This window comes from Ranitomeya imitator, chromosome 6 (assembly GCF_032444005.1).
Source record: "Ranitomeya imitator isolate aRanImi1 chromosome 6, aRanImi1.pri, whole genome shotgun sequence".
NCBI classification, from domain to species: Eukaryota; Metazoa; Chordata; class Amphibia; order Anura; family Dendrobatidae; genus Ranitomeya; species Ranitomeya imitator.
In genome coordinates this window covers 131,379,918-131,396,443 of record NC_091287.1, presented here as the reverse complement: position 1 = coordinate 131,396,443, position 16,526 = coordinate 131,379,918, and the positions used below count along the sequence as shown (strand labels likewise).

The 16,526-nt window shown below is 46.4% G+C and overlaps 1 protein-coding gene across 1 annotated transcript in view; it reads left to right on the top strand.

Moving 5' to 3' along the window:
- The window catches only part of UBA5 (ubiquitin like modifier activating enzyme 5), a 43,351-nt gene that overhangs the window by 4,041 nt on the left and 22,784 nt on the right, over window positions 1-16,526 (top strand). The window contains exons 2-6 of the mRNA XM_069730104.1: window positions 539-584; window positions 1,586-1,675; window positions 2,536-2,645; window positions 13,069-13,155; window positions 14,739-14,823. Of these exons, the coding sequence (XP_069586205.1) occupies window positions 539-584; window positions 1,586-1,675; window positions 2,536-2,645; window positions 13,069-13,155; window positions 14,739-14,823 (418 nt within the window). The remainder of the gene's footprint in view (window positions 1-538; window positions 585-1,585; window positions 1,676-2,535; window positions 2,646-13,068; window positions 13,156-14,738; window positions 14,824-16,526) is intronic.

Below are 16,526 nucleotides of genomic sequence, written 5' to 3'. Positions count from 1 at the left end.
CATGTCGGTGTGTATTAAATATTGCTTTCAGAGATTGACAGCAGCATTTAACAGGTTAACAATTTCTGGTGGAGCTGTGGTGCACAAATTTTACCCATGAATTAAAGGTGAAAGAAGTAAAGTTGTCTGATAAGATATATTACAAAGTTTCTTATTTTCACCTGTACTATTGATTTATAAAGTAAAAATGACAGCGTCATTTACTTTCATGCTGCACCCTGGAGCCATTTATAGCAGGGTGTCCAGCAGATGACCATGTATCATCAGAGCATCGGATCAGTCAGTGTTTGTCAGGATTCCTATTACAAACATATTCTACTCCTCCTGTTGTGTGAATGTATCCTGCTCCATCGCAGGACTTACAGGGCACTTTTTTCCACGGATCTACATGAATATCCATGTGTTACATGAGGCTTTGTAGTGGGCTGTGACTCAGATTTGCCGTGGGTAGTGCCCTGTACATCGCTGCTGATTAGTCTATAAAGTGTCATCTACTTCATTGTTGTCATATGTAACTGTTTTTTCTTGTTTTTTTTAGCCGCTTAATGGCCTTGAAGCGAATGGGAATTGTTCAAGATTATGAGGTAAGAGATAAATCAGATGATTCCTGCTGGCGGATTCTTCACAGTGTAAGACGTTGCTGCCATTAGATCTAGGCATTTACCTTCTGCAAATATACAGGATTATTAAAGGGAATCGGTCACTAGCTTTTTGCAACTAGGGGCAGAGACCCCCAATTCAAGTGATATGTCACTTGCGGAGCTGCTTGCTGTGGTTTTGATACAGGCCCAGGTTAATCGGCAGTAGATTATCACTAGAGGACTAGTAAATCTGCTACAACATAGTCATTATTAGTCATGAGCTATGAATAACCTCGCCCCCACCAATCATTGGCTCTTTTCTGCCTATGCACAGTGTACACAGAAAGCTGCCAATCCATTTTTTGGGAGGGGTTGAACAGAGCTCAGCATTCAGAGATCTCCAGCAGAAAGTCATTTTATCAAAGCTACCACAAGCAGCCCAGTAATTTGCTGGAATCGGGGTCTTTACCCCCATGTCATGCTGCTCTAAGACGAGGTAGCGCAAACCTAGTGACTCCTGAGAGCCAATGATCAGTAATGCTCACCAGCAGTTTTGATTTCCTGTGTCTTTCGTTTTCAGCATATTTATTTCTTCTTTTACTTCTTCATGGTCATGGTCTTGGGCAATAAATCCATATATTTTTCTCCATTTTCCTATTAGAGGTTAGCCTTACGTTTCATGTTAGTGACCTATCCTTACAATAGGTCGTCAGTATCAGATTAGTCAGGGTTCGGCACCAATCCCCCATCAATCCGTTGTCAGCCCTGGCAGAACAGTGTAGTTCTATGCAATGTGTAGCAGCCTCTGCTGGGTGCTGCGCCTCCTCAGGCAGTTGTTCTGCAGCACTTGGCAGCGGCCATTACCCAGTGAATGGAGCTGTGCTGCTCCGCTTTGTACACTGATTGGTGGGGGTGCCGGTGTCAGACCCATTTGGTTCATACAATCTTTTGAAATATATAGCTTGAATAAAGCCCTAATATGAAATTTATTTTTTTTGCCTTAGAAAATCCGTACATACACCGTGGCAGTAGTAGGTGTCGGTGGGGTCGGCAGTGTCACTGCAGAAATGCTAACGAGATGTGGAATTGGTAAGGTAATGCAGATTTTCACCAATTTTAATAATATCATTGCTTTCTTTCTTCGGTAATGCAGATCTAACAATTTTTTTTTTTAAACTTGTTGTGATTTGTATCTGATTAAAATGATTTTTTTTTTTTCAGTAATAACATTTATTTGTTTGGACCGCTAGCAATAGAGTTTTTTTTTATAACCCTGAGGGTCAGATAGTTTTGGCACCATCATTGTAATAAAAAAAAAAAAGAAAATACAGGACTGACTTGGCGAACTTGTAAACTAGAGGCTAATGCAGAATGGCGATCCACAGCTTCTACAGAAATGGTGCAAAATCTTTGTGCAATTGTAAGACGAACGTGTGACGTTATAAAGAATCGCACTCTAAAAAGATGCAAAGAAGGTAAAGACAAATAGAATCATGTTTAAACTTGCGCAAAATTCACCAACGCATGTGACATCTGTAAGATTTTGGTGCAAAAATTGGCAACTAATACCTCTCGGACACAAGCCGTTTAATTCTCATCTATAGTTCTTAGAAAAGTGTAAGGAAAGGCAACTCCATTTTTAAGGGGCCTTTACACAAGAGCTCATTTCTAGAGGTGTTTTATGCGGGCCGAATTCTGTTTACCGTTGTGGAAAGGGGTATTCCATCTCATAAAGTGGTGATGGATTAGTAGGATTCTTTGATTGGTGGGGTCTGACCTCTGGACCCCCACTGATCGGATCAAGTCGGGATCAGTGGGGGCTCCAGAGGTCAGGACCCACCCATCATGAAGTGCTGGATATTCGGTCAATATGGCATCATTGCTAGATGGGAATAATTAATGGCTTATGGGTTTATACATTTGGGAGATCACATACATTCTTGTTTCTCTCTAGCTGCTGCTGTTTGATTATGACAAGGTGGAGCTGGCGAATATGAACAGACTCTTCTTCCAACCACATCAAGCTGGGCTTAGCAAAGTGGAGGCAGCTGAGCACACACTGAGGTAGGTGAGCTTTTCCCGAGATTAAAGGGGTTGTCTGAATTTTTTATACAATATCACTAAGAACTAACAGGTGGTTGCTCCCTGCCTGTTGTGCCCAACGTTGATCTCTGCTGGCACAGAACAGTCACAGACCGCTCCTGACGGCAATTCAGAGGTTTCTGCTGAGGTCACTTCAACAGAGCAGCGCCATCTCTTCTGCTCTGCTCAGTTGACAGGGTGTGACTGCTGACATCATGCTGTTTGACAGCCGTCACCATGTTGCCGGTCAGCATGATGCCGGCAGTCACGCCTCATTGACAGAGCAGCCCAGATGAAGAGGAAGGAAGAGCTGCTCTGTAGACATGAGCAGCTGAATCGCTGGCAGGAGCAGTCGTTGATCACTCTGTGTGAGTGCCGGATGGAAAAGGCAGGTAGTTAGAAAATAGCAGCCTGTTAGTTTTTAGGCCCACAGAAAAAATATTCTTGGATAAATCCTTTAAGTTTTCTATTCGTTGACTATATAGTTTTTAATGTAACCCACTTAATGACCCAGCTATTTGGGCCTAGCATTTTTTTTCTTCATGTTTTCATCCACACATTCCAGAAGCCATAACATTTTTTTTTCCCATCAGTGTAGCTGTATTAGAGGTTGATGTCAGCTGTTTTATGGCCACTGACATAAAGCCCAAGGGTTAATAATGGAGAGGCATCTATAAGACACCACACTACTAACCCCATAGTTAGATTGTGTGTGTAAAAAAACAAAAAAGCCCACCAAGAATAAAGTCCTTAACCCCCAAGGGTGGTTTGCACGTTAATGACCGGACCAATTTTTACAATTCTGACCACTGTCCCTTTATGAGTTTATAACTCTGGGACGCTTCAACGGATCCCGGTGATTCTGACATTTTCTCATGACATATTGCACTTCATGATAATGGTAAAATTTATTTTTGATATGACTTGCGTTTATTTGTGGGAAAAAAACGGAAATTTGGCGAAAATTTTGAAAATCTCACAATTTTCCAACTTTTAATTTTCATGCCCTTAAATCACAGAGATATGTCACACAAAATACTTAATAAGTAACATTTCCCACATGTCTACTTTACAAAACCAATTTCTTTTTTGTTACGAAGTTGTAAGGGTTAAAAGTTGACCAGCAATTTCTCATTTTTACGACACCCTTTTTTCTTTTCTTTTTTTTTTTTTTGGGACCACATCACATTTAAATTCACTTTGAGGGGTCTGTATGATAGAAAATACCCAAAAGTGACACCATTCTAAAAACTGCACCCCTCAAGGTGCTCCAAACCACATTCAAAAAGTTTATTAACACTTCCAGGGCTTCACAGGAATTTTTGGAATGTTTAAAAATAAAAAAAATAAATTAACATTTAACTTTTCTTTTTTTTTTTTCACAAAATTTTTTACTTCAGATCCAATTTGTTTTATTTTACCAAGGGTAACAGGAGAAATTGGACCCCAAAAGTTGTTGTGCAATTTGTCCTGGGTACGCTGATACGTGGGGTAAACCACTGTTTGGGCGCATAGCAGAGCTCGGAAGGGAAGGAGCACTGTTTGACTTTTTCAACACAGAATTTGCTGGAATTGAGATCAGACGCCATGTCGTGTTTGGAGAGCCCTGATGTGCCTAAACAGTGGAAACCCCCCAATTCTAACTCCAACCCGAAGACCAACACACCCCTAACTCTAATCCCAACCCTAACCGTAACCCTAACCACACACCTAACCCGAATCCCAACCGTAAACGTAATCCAAACCCTAACCCCAACCCTAAAGGTACCTTCACACTGAACAACTTAACAACGATATCGCTAGGGATCCGTGACGTTGCAGCGTCCTGGATAGCGATATCGTTCAGTTTGACAGGCAGCAGCGATCTGGATCCTGCTGTTACATCGTTGGTCGGAGCAGAAAGGCCAGAACTTTATTTCGTCGCTGGATCTCCCGCTGACATCGCTGAATCGGCGTGTGTGACGCCGATTCAGCGATGTCTTCACTGGTAACCAGGGTAAACATCGGGTTACTAAGTGCAGGGCCGCGCTTAGTAACCCGATGTTTACCCTGGTTACCAGTGTAAATGTAAAAAACAAACAAACACTACATACTTACATTCCGGTGTCTGTCGCATCTCCCGGCGTTCTGCTTCCCTACACTGACTGAGCGCAGGCTGGCCGTAAAGCACAGCGGTGACGTCACCGCTCTGCTTTACGGCTGGCGCTTACACAGTGCAGGGAAGCAGAACGCCGGGGGACGCGACAGACACCGGAATGTAAGTATGTAGTGTTAGTTTTTTTTCACATTTACACTGGTAACCAGGGTAAACATCGGGTTACTAAGCGTGGCCCTGCGCTTAGTAACCCGATGTTTACCCTGGTTACCTGGGGACTTCGGCATCGTTGGTCGCTGGAGAGCTGGAGCTCTCCAGCGACCACACAGCGACGCTGCAGCGATCAGCATCGTTGTCTAGATCGCTGCAGCGTCGCTAAATGTGACGGTACCTTAACTTTAGCCCTAACCTAACCCTAATGGAAAAATGGAAATAAATACATTTTTTTAAAATATTTTTCCTTAACTAAGGGGGTGATGAAGGGGGGTTTGATTTACTATTTATAGCTGGTTTTTGTTTGGCAGCTGTCACACTCTAAAAGATGCTTTTTTATTGCAAAAAATAGTTTTTGCATCACCACATTTTGAGATCTATAATTTTTTCCATATTTTGGCCCACAGAGTCATGTGAGGTCTTGTTTTTTGTGGGATGAGTTGACGTTTTTATTGGTACCATTTTCGGGCACATGACCTTTTTCTCCATCGCCACATTGGGGGACACAGGACCGTGGGTGTATGCTGCTGTCACTAGGAGGCTGACACTAAGTAAATACAAAAAGGGTTAACTCCTCCTCTGCAGTATACACTGCCCACTGGCTCCTGATAGAACCAGTTTAAGCTTAGTGTCTGTAGGAGGCACACTGGGATCTGCTATTCAGACCACATTTTCTTTATTTTTAACAACTTTTTGCGCAAGAGGAAGACTGGGGTGACGGACCCTTTCAAGGGGTCGATCTCCCCAAACATCAACAGGCGAGCACGGCGAGTGTCGCCTCCCCGTGCCCTCTCCTGCGACGTGGGATGACACAGCCCTGTGAAATCCTAGGGGATCGAACCTTTAGGATACACTAAGGCCCCCCCCTTGCCATGGCGTCCGGCTGCTCCCTTCTGCACCACCACTGTTTTAACAGCGGTGCTGCATGGCTCTGGATGGTCCCTCTCCACCTCCCCAGCAAAGGGGATGATGGATCGAAGGCTCCTGCACAGTCCCCCCTCTTACTACTTCCAGCTCCAGCGGTGAGTTTTCGGTGGGGGGTGGGGGCTCCCTAGCGCATTGCCGGGCCGGCGGCCGGACTTTTCTAATTTAGTCCCCGGCCTTAGACTAGGCCGCAGGCCGGAAAAACTTCGCCCACAGCGGCATCACGCCCGTAAACCACTCCCACCGGTCTGGCATTTCTCGGACACTGCGAGAAGCGCCTTTGAACTCTCGGCGTCCATCTTCGGGCACAGGACCTGGGTAAGTGATCTGCCACAATACCGCAGGTCCCCCCTTCATATAGCCTACTCTGACAGCTGCACACAAAGTGCTCTGTTAATTTTCAGTCGCACATAAAGGGCTCCGCTGATCTTTTCTGCCGCAGCATCCCTGCAGCTCCTTTTGGAGGTTAATGAGGTTCAACATGTCTCTACCTGAAACCTCCAAAAAGTCCTCTAAAACAGGGGTCCCCAACTCCAGTCCTCAAGGCCCACCAACAGGTCATGTTTTCAGGATTTCCTTAGTCTTGCCCAGGTAATAATTGCATCACCTGTGCAATGCAAAGGAAATCCTGAAAACATGACCTGTTGGTGGGCCTTGAGGACTGGAGTTGGGGACCCCTGCTCTAAAATAGTGTTTTTCACTTCTTGCTCCTCCTGTCAGGCTGTGCTACAAAGCGGGCATACTGCTCCGCTCTGTCATGCTTGTGATCCTAAATGCGCTCAGGAGCCCCCCACCGCGACCGATCCCACGGTGACCAGTCCCCCTGAGTGGGCATTGTCACTCTCGCAATCTATGGCTTCCTTGACTAAAGTGATCGAGCCCCTCCAGGATCCATCCAGGAGCAGGACCACTGATCCGCCTGCTCAAGAAAATTCCCCTACAACAGGGGAATCTGCGGCCTGCAGGGGCCGCTCTCATTCTAGACACAAGCGGGCATCTAGGAAGCGGGATCGTAGCTCGTCCCCCCCCCCCCCCCAGGCCTTCTGGTGCCTCGGCGTCCGTTAGCTCTGCTTCCCGCTCTCGCTCTCCAGGCACCTATAGCGACCAGGACTCTAGATCAAGGGGTCCACCAGACTCGGATTCAGAATCGCCAGGCTATCAGACTATTATAGATAGTCTCATTGAGGCCGTCAACCAGTCACTTCAGGTTGATGAGGAGCCTGGGACATCTCATATGGATAATTCGGTGTCCTTCAAAAGGACCCAGCGTCCTCACAGGGTGTTTGCCAATCACCTGGAGTTCCAGGACATAGTTCAGCGACATAGGCAGCATCCGGACAAAAGCATTGCAGGTCAGAGATCTCTGTGGAGTCCAAATATCCTTTTTCTCCTGACCTCCGCAAACAATGGACAGAATCCCCTTTTGTGGATCCCCCTATTTCACGTTTGTCCTCCAAAACTCTTCTATCCTTGCCGGATGGATCTTCCATCAAAGATCCCACGGATCGCTTAGTTGACAGCTTTGCCCGTTCAGTTTTTGAGGCATCAGGCTCGGCACGCTTTCCCTCTTTTGCCGCTACCTGGGTATCCAAAGCTGTGACTTTTTGGGCAGACTCTCTGCATAAGGCCTTACAGAACAGTGATCTCCCCTCTGACATAGCGGAGTTAGCTAACCAAATTTCCTTGGCTGGCGATTACTTAGTAAACGCTTCCCTGGACGCGACTAATTGCTCTGCACTTACAGCTTCAAGTGCTGTGGTGATTAGAAGGGCACTATGCCTGAGAAACTAGCGAGCGGATTCTGCATCTAAAAGTCCCTAACATCCCTTCCATATCTAAGTGGCCGCTTATTTGGTGAAAAGCTGGACCAACTGATTTCAGACGCTATAGGAGGGAAAAGTACTTCTCTTCCCCCCGCGGAGATTCTGACAACCGTTCCGCTGACAGCCACAGTCTCGTTTTTGGTCCTTTCGTGGCAATTACACATGGTCCTCCTTGGCCAGTTCCCCTGGTTTGGGGCGCCGCGCCGTCAGAGACAAAAGCCCACAGGCCCAACGACTCCTGGAGGGGCCGCTCCACTCAGGCTAGGTCTAGAGGATCCAGACCCCAAAGATCTTCTACTAAATGACTCGCAATCTCGTCCGGACGTCACCAGCAGAGTAGGCGGACGCCATCTCTTGTTTCGTCATACCTGGCTTGCAGTCGTTCATGACGAGTGGGTCAGGGATCTGGTGTCCTCCGGATACAAGATCAAATTTTCCTTTCCCCCCTCCATCCCGGTTTTTTGCTTCCCGGCCTCCTAAAGTGGGAACGCGATCTGGCTTTTTCCCAGGCCATCGAGTCACTCCGTCGAGACGGGGTCATTGTCCCTGTCCCAGAAGATGAAAGGTTTGCGGTTTTTATTCAAATCTGTTCATGGTCCCCAAAAAGGATGGAACAGTCAGACCCATCCTGGACCTAAAGCTCTTAAACAGATTTGTCAAGGTCTGACATTTCAGGATAGTCCCTCCGTTCCGTCATCGCCTCGATGGAGCAGGGCAAGTTCTTGGCCTGCATCGACATTCGGGATGTGTATCTTCACATCTCAATCTTCATGCCTCACCAAAGGTTCCTTCACTTCATTGTCCACAGGGAACATTTTCAGTTCATGGCCTTACCTTTCGGCCTCGCCACCACCCAAAGGTCATGGCCATTCTACACGCTCAGTATTTAGTCGTGCTCCCCTATCTAGATGACCTGCTAGTCAAAGGTCCATCTTTCCGAGCCTGCGAGGAGTGTGTCCGCATTTCCTTGGATACTCTTTCTCGGCTGGGCTGGTTGATCAACTTAAAAAAGTCTTCTCCTGTTCCAGCTCAGTGAATCTCTTTCCTGGGCATATCTTTGGACACTTCCCGAGGGTTGGTGCTTCTCCCTCGGAACAAGGTCCTAGCTCTTCAACAGGGGGTCCAGAGGCTCCGTCAGCCGTCCCCCTGTTCCATCCGTTTCGGCTTGAGGATTGTCGGGAAGTTGGTGGCCGCAATGGAAGCAATTTCATTTGCGCAACTACACCTTCATCCCCTTGAGCACGTACTGCTGGACGCATGGGACGGGAGTCCTTTTTCCCTCGACCGACCGTGTCCTCTGACCCCTCGGGTCAAGCAGGCACTCCAATGGTGGATGCTCCGGACCTCTCTTCTCCAAGGGAGGTCCTTCCTCCCAGTCCATTGGATGGTAGTTACTACCGATGCCAGCCTACTCGGCTGGGGAGCGGTTTTTCATCATCACACTGCACAGGGGACCACGAGTCTCGTCTTCCAATCAATATCCTTGAGATCCGTGTGATTTGGCTGTCCCTGAGGCGGTTCCATCATCTCCTAGCAGGCCACCCCATCCGTATCCATATGGCTTATATAAATCAGGGGGGCACCCGCAGCAGAACTGCAATGCGCGAGGTCGAGCACATCCTTCGCTGGGTCGAAAACAACCACTCGTCATATTGCCTGTTCACATTCCAGGAGTGGAAAATTGGGCCGCTGACTTCCTCAGCCGTCAAGGTCTTGCCTCAGGAGAGTGGTCTCTCCATCGGGATTTTTCCAACAGATCTGCTTTCGTTGGGGTACTCCGGACGTAGACTTGATGGCTTCCTGGTTCAATGCCAAGGAACCTCAGTTTGTAGCCCGGTCTTGGGACCCGAGAGCAATCTGAGTGGACGCGCTGGTCCTTCCTTGGAGTCAGTTTTGCCTTCCTTATCTGTTTCCTCCCCTGCCCTTGCTTCCGAGAGTCATCAGGAAGATTGGGGCGGAGGGCATGCAGGTGATTCTCATCGCTCCGGATTGGCCTCGCCGGGCGTGGTACGCAGAGCAGGTCCAGCTCATCAAAGATTTTCCTTGGCGACTACCAGATCGTTCGGATCTGCTTTCTCAGGGTCCGATCTACCACCAGAACTTAGGGGCCCTGTGTTTGATGGTTTGGCCGTTGAATCCTGGGTTCTGACTCAAGCAGGTTTTTCCCGCGAAGTAGTTTCCACCTTTGATCAATGCCCGAAAGCCGGTGTCATTGCACATCTATTATCGGACCTGGAAGACTTTCTTTGAGTGGAGCAGAAGTAGGGGTCGCCCTCTGTTGGTTTTCAACATCCTACCATTCTGGAATTCCTTCTATCCGGTCTGGACTTGGGGCTATCGCTGAGTTCCCTTAAAGGGCAGGTCTCGGCCTTGTCAGTCCTCTTCCAGCGAAAAATTGCTTCAAAACCTCAGGTGAGAAAGTGCTTTCAGGGAGTCTCCCATGTGGTGCCTCCCTATAGAGCACCTCCAGAGGCTTGGGACCTTAATCTGGTCGTAGGTGTCCTGCAGAAATCTCCCTTTGAGCCGTTGCAGGACATCTCTAACTCTTCTTTCATGGAAAGTGGCTTTTCTTGACGCTATTACGTCTATCAGACGAGTCTGGGAATTGGCTGCCCTTTCCTGTCGGACGCCTTCCTTTCATTCCACCGAGACAAGGTGGTCCTCAGACCAGCCCCTACCTTTCTTCCAAAGGTGGTGTCTTCCTTCCACCTCAATGAGGATATTATTATTATTTATTATAGCACCATTTATTCCATGGCGCTTTACATGTGAGGAGGGTACACATAATAAAAACAAGTACAATAATCTTGAACAATACAAGTCACAACTGGTACAGGAGGAGAGAGGACCCTGCCCGCGAGGACTCACAATCTACAAGGGATGGGTGAGGATACAGTAGGTGAGGATAGAGCTGGTCATGCAGCGGTTTGGTATCGTACTTCCGTTGTTTTGCCCTGCTCCGACGCACTGCGTGGAGAAGGCTCTTCACTCCCTGGATCTTGTAAGAGCTCTCAGGAAGTACGTGTCTAGGACGGCACCTTTGCAACAGACGGAAGCTCTGTTCGTGCTTCCAGCAGGACACCGGAAGGGGCTGGCCGCTTCTAGGTCGACAATCGCCAGATGGATTCGGTCGACTATTCAAGAGGCTTATCGCGTCAGAGGCAAGCCTATCCCAGCGGGTATCGGCACACTCCACTCGGTCGGTGGGTGCTTCCTGGGCCATTCTGAATCAAGCGTCTGCAGAGCAATTTGCAAAGCTGCAACCTGGTCTAGCCTGCACACTTTCTCAAAGCATTATAAGGTCCATACTCCGGCTTCTGCAGATGCAAGCCTGGGTAGGCGTATTCTGCAGGCAGCGGTAGCGCACCTTTAAAGAGCAGGTGCTATGAGTTTACACACTTATGTTATTTCCCACCCAGGGACTGCTTTGGGATGTCCCACGGTCCTGTGTCCCCCAATGTGGCGATGGAGAAATAGGGATTTTTGTGTACTCGCCGAAAAATCCTTTTCTCCGAGCCACTCATTGGGGGACACAGCACCCACCCTTCTTTGGCTTGTTGCCTATGTTGAGCGTTATAGTTTTGACATGTTGTACCTACGGTTACAATTTTTGTTAATCTCCTACTGCTTGGTCACTAAACTGGTTCTATCAGGAGCCAGTGGGTGGTGTATACTGCAGAGGAGGAGTTAACCCTTTTTGTATTTTCTTAGTGTCAGCCTCCTAGTGGCAGCAGCATACACCCACGGTCCTGTGTCCCCCAATGAGTGGCTGGGAGAAAAGGATTTTACGGTGAGTGCACAAAAATCCCTATTTTTATAACTTTTTTTTTTAATTCCGATTATTATTGTGAGGCAGAATGAACGAAAACCAGCAATTCATTAATTAATTTTTCTAGCAGTTTTATTCTTTGAGTTAGTACAATGACAGTGATACCTCATTTATGTGGTTTTTTTTTTTTTTTTAATGTTTTGGCGCTTTTATACAGTAAAAACTATTTTATATAAACTATTTTTGCATTGCTTTATTCTGAGCGCTATAACTTTTTTTTATTTTTCTGGTGATGGATCTGTATCGTTGCTCGTTTTTTGTGGGACAAGATGACGTTTTCAGCGGTTCCAAGTTTATTAATATCCGACTTTTTGATTGCGTGTTATTCCACTTTTTGTTCGGCAGTATGATGATAAAACATTTTTTTTTTTTTTGGGTGTTCATTAAAGGGGTTAACTAGTGGGACAGTTATAGGTCAGGTCGTTACGGACGCGGTGATACTAAATATGTGTACTTTTATTGTTTAGAATTTTTTTTTTTTTATTCAAATATTTATTATGGAATATATATATATATATATATATATATATATATATATATATATATATATATATATATATATATATATAATGATTTTTTTTTTTTTCTTTTAATTATTTAAAAAAAATTTTTTAAATTCATTCGTTCACACTTCGCCCCACTAAGGGACACTCATTTTGTGCAGGCTGATCTCTTCTATAGCATGCAGACCTGCATGCTATAGACGCTGTCAGCGCTGCAATCCCTGCACACTGACCTTAGAGACTTTCTGACATTCACTGCACATGACAGGAAGTCTCAGCTTTGGTAACCCGGATGTCGTCATGACAACATCGGGTAATTATGGGAGCTATCGGGACCCCGTGTCATGCCGCGGGGTCTCCGATGCAAAGGCAGAGGTGCTGACAAACCCTTTGCTGGCTCTGGAACACTGCTATCATGTTTGATCGCAGTGTTTCGGGGGTTAAAGTGCCGGGAGCGCAGCTGATTGCATCGGACGTACTTTTCCGTCCATGGGTATGAAGTCCCAGGTCACATGGACGGAATAGTATGTCCAATGCCAGAAAGGGGTTAAATTAAAATACATACCTTTTGTTTGAAATAAAAGTAAAAAAAACAAAGTTATACTCCCGTTTTTAAGCCTAATCCATCGATGGCCATATTCCCTGTAAAAGGCAGGAATAATAAAACGTCATATTCCTCACCTGTCCAACAATGATCCGTTTATGGCTATGTCCCATGGCGATCCGGATAATTTTGATAGTGGCCACATCAGTGAGAATGTTGCCGCAGTGTGTAGCGGTGATGTGAGAGGTTACCGGAGTAACTGATGAACCCCGGTGACCTCACTTGCTGCTTGAGAACTTTCTCACGAACCTGCTGGACCCGAACGCCCTCGGGTTCGCCCATTACGAGGCCTTCACTTCTAGATACCTCTGATTTTCATTCTGAGCCATTAGAAAGTTGGCAAACTGTAGAAGGGAAGAAGGGCTCTGTGCGCACAGTAATTTCCTGATATATGCTTCTTTTCTTTTTTTGCAGGAGTATAAATCCTGACGTCCAATTTGAAGTCCATAACTATAACATCACCACAATAGACAATTTTCAACACTTCATGGACAGAATAAGGTAAATTGTTCTGATCAAATACATATAAAGAGACAGCCAAGTAGAGTGCTGAGCTGTTTCCTTCAGCCCTACAGACTTTAAAGGGAACCTGTCACCCCCTCCCAGGTGTTTTTAACTAAAAGAGCCACCTTGTGCAGCACTAATGCTGCATTCTGCCTCCTGTGCCTTCAGTAACCTCCCCGGTGCCTGCGCTGTAAAGGTACCTTCACACTGAACGATATCGCTAGCGATCCGTGACGTTGCAGCGTCCTGGCTAGCGATATCGTTCAGTTTGACAGGCAGCAGCGATCAGGATTCTGCTGTGATGTCGTTGGTCGCTGCAGAAAGTCCAGAACTTTTTTTTAATCTCTGGATCTCCCTGCAGACATCGCTGAATCGGCGTGTGTGACGCCGATTCAGCGATGTCTTCACTGGTAACCAGGGTAAACATCGGGTTACTAAGCGCAGGGCCGCGCTTAGTAACCCGATGTTTACCCTGGTTACCAGCGTAAAAGTTAAAAAAACAAACACTACATACTTAGCTTTCGCTTTCTGTCCCCGGCGCTGTGCTTTCCTGCACTGGCTGTGACGTCACCGCTGTGCTTTCCGGCTGCTGTGCTTACACAGCGCAGAGAAGCAGAACGCCGGGGGACAGACAGCGGAATGTAAGTATGTAGTGTGTTTTTTTTTTTTTTTTTTTAACTTTTACGCTGGTAACCAGGGTAAACATCGGGTTACTAAGCGCGGCCCTGCGCTTAGTAACCCGATGTTTACCCTGGTTACCGGCATCGTTGGTCGCTGGAGAGCTGTCTGTGTGACAGCTCTCCAGCGACCAAACAGCGACGCTGCAGCGATCGACATCGTTGTCGGTATCGCTGCTGCGTCGCTCAGTGTGAAGGTACCTTAAGTTCCTTTTTCGGGCATGTGCAGTTTGCACTGCCCTTCGACTCACATCACATGATGGGAACTTACAGCACAGGCGCTGTGGACGTTAATGAAGGCAGAGGAGGCGGCGTACGGAGGGGCTGACTGATGGCTGGGAGGCGTTTGTGTCCGGGGGGAAAAGTCATGCCCCCCGGACAGACTACAGGTATGGCGGGCAAATTAAAAAAAACAAACAAACAAATATCGCAGGGTTGGAAGGGACCCCAAATAAAAGGGCCACCGTGACAGAATGCAGGGGGGTGACGGGTTCCCTTTAAATGGAGCGGCAGCATTGGAGCTCCACCATCGCTTCACTCAAACTAATATTTCCCCCATCGTGCAGTGAAGGAACCAGGCACTTGGGGATTCCATTCTAGTAATCGGTGGGACCACCAGTGATCATACATTGTTTGCCTCAATGAAAGCACAAATTTATTAACAAAGTTTTACCTTTTTAAATTGACATTAAAAAGTTCTTCAACTTAGTAAAAGATTAGTATTTAACTCATTGTAGATGTTAGAACGTGCAGAGGTACTGTACAGTCTTTCAGTGGTGGAGATTCAGAGTTTCATGGTAAAGGCTCGCAATAAAAACTTACAAATATATTTCAATTCAAATTGTTCACAATCATTTTCTTGCATAATTTTTTTTAACTTTTTTTTTCTTCTTCTAATATTAGCAAAAGTGGATTAAAAGAAGGCGACCCAGTGGACCTTGTACTTAGCTGTGTTGACAACTTTGAAGCGCGTATGGCAATTAACACTGTAAGTAGAATTTATAATTTTTACTTTCGCTCCAATCGCTGCTGTTAGAGGTGTAGATTACCTCTGATCTAAGACAGCAGCTTTCACATAGCCAACCTGTACTTTAGCAACCACATTATAACTAGTGTTGCTCCAGTGCATATACCAATAAAAAAAAATGAAGAAAACTTGGTCTTGTTTAAAATATCCAAATATTTTATCGCCAAGACTGTTCACACAGATACATTTATTTTTTGTTTGAGGTGTTTCTGGAAACCTTCACTTGTTGGGTAGGTTTCTATTTTTCTGAAGTGGTCTTAAAGGGAACCTGTCAGCAGGATTTATCACTACAAAGTGAAAGTATGGCCATGATGGCGCTATTACACTGATTAAATTGATACATTTTGTTGAAGGAATGCAATCAGTGGTTCTCTTTTTAATTATGGTTATATGTGTTCTTCTAATGCCATCTTCTGTGTATCGGGCCGGTCCTGGGGGAAGTTGGGTCGCCTTCTGTTCCTGCTCCTCCGCCTGGCTACTGTGCATTTGCCACGATTTAGACATTTTGTGCCTGCGCTGCTATTATTGGGTGGGCAGTGCGTGTACAGTTTGAGATTCCTCCCCTGGTCTTAAATGGCACTGGAGTCGACGCATGCACAGACATAGATCTCTGCTCAGATTTCAATCTGATTATGTGCCAACTCTGGCGCCATTTTATTTAAGATCAGAAGACTAGGCATGGAATCTCAGACTGCACACACACCGCCCATCCAGTGATTGCAGCGGCGCAAAATTTCTAAATATGTGGGTCACTAATCAGTGAGTTGTAAAACACAGGAGGCAGGCAGAGGGGCCAGAGACTAAGGGTACCGTCACACAGTGGCATTTTGATCGCTACGACGGCACGATTTGTGACGTTCCAGCGATATATCCGTGACGTTCCAGCGATCTCGCTGTGTCTGACACGCTCCTGCGATCAGGGACCCCGCTGAGAATCGTACGTCGTAGCAGATCGTTTGAAACTTTCTTTCGTCGTCTAGTGTCCCGCTGTGGCGGCATGATCGCATCGTGTAACAAAGGTGTGCATGATATTGTATACGATGTGCGCATAGTAACCAACGGCTTCTACATCGCACATATGTCATGAAATTATCGCTCCAGCGTCGTACATTGCAAAGTGTGACAGCAGTCTACAACGCTGGAGCGATATTGTTACGATGCTGGAGCGTCACGGATCGTGCCGTCGTAGCGATCAAAATGCCACTGTGTGACGGTACCCTAAGACCCAAGCCCTCAGGCCTGCCCCAACACACAGAAGATGTCATCAGAAGAAAGCGTAAAACCATGATTAAAAAAGAACCACTGATTGTATTCCTTCCACAAAGGCGTTAATATAATCAGTGTAATATCCCTTTCTAGAAAGTTCCCCCCCCCCCTGCAGCATTTTGATTTAACAATTCCTAGTTTAGAGTGCATTCCAACAGGAACCTATCAAGTGGATACTGCGACAGAGGGGCCAGAACATCACGGCGTTGGGTTATACAAAATCTTACACTGATTAGAACTGCTTCACCAGCCTATTAAACGTGCATGTTTTTCTTGCTCTGTCATTGCAAGGCTAGGGTCACATTGCGTTATGTAACCGCGTTTAATGGACTACGTTACACCGCGGCATAACACGGTGTAACGTAGTCCGTTAACGCCACCATAGCCTGTAATGGCGA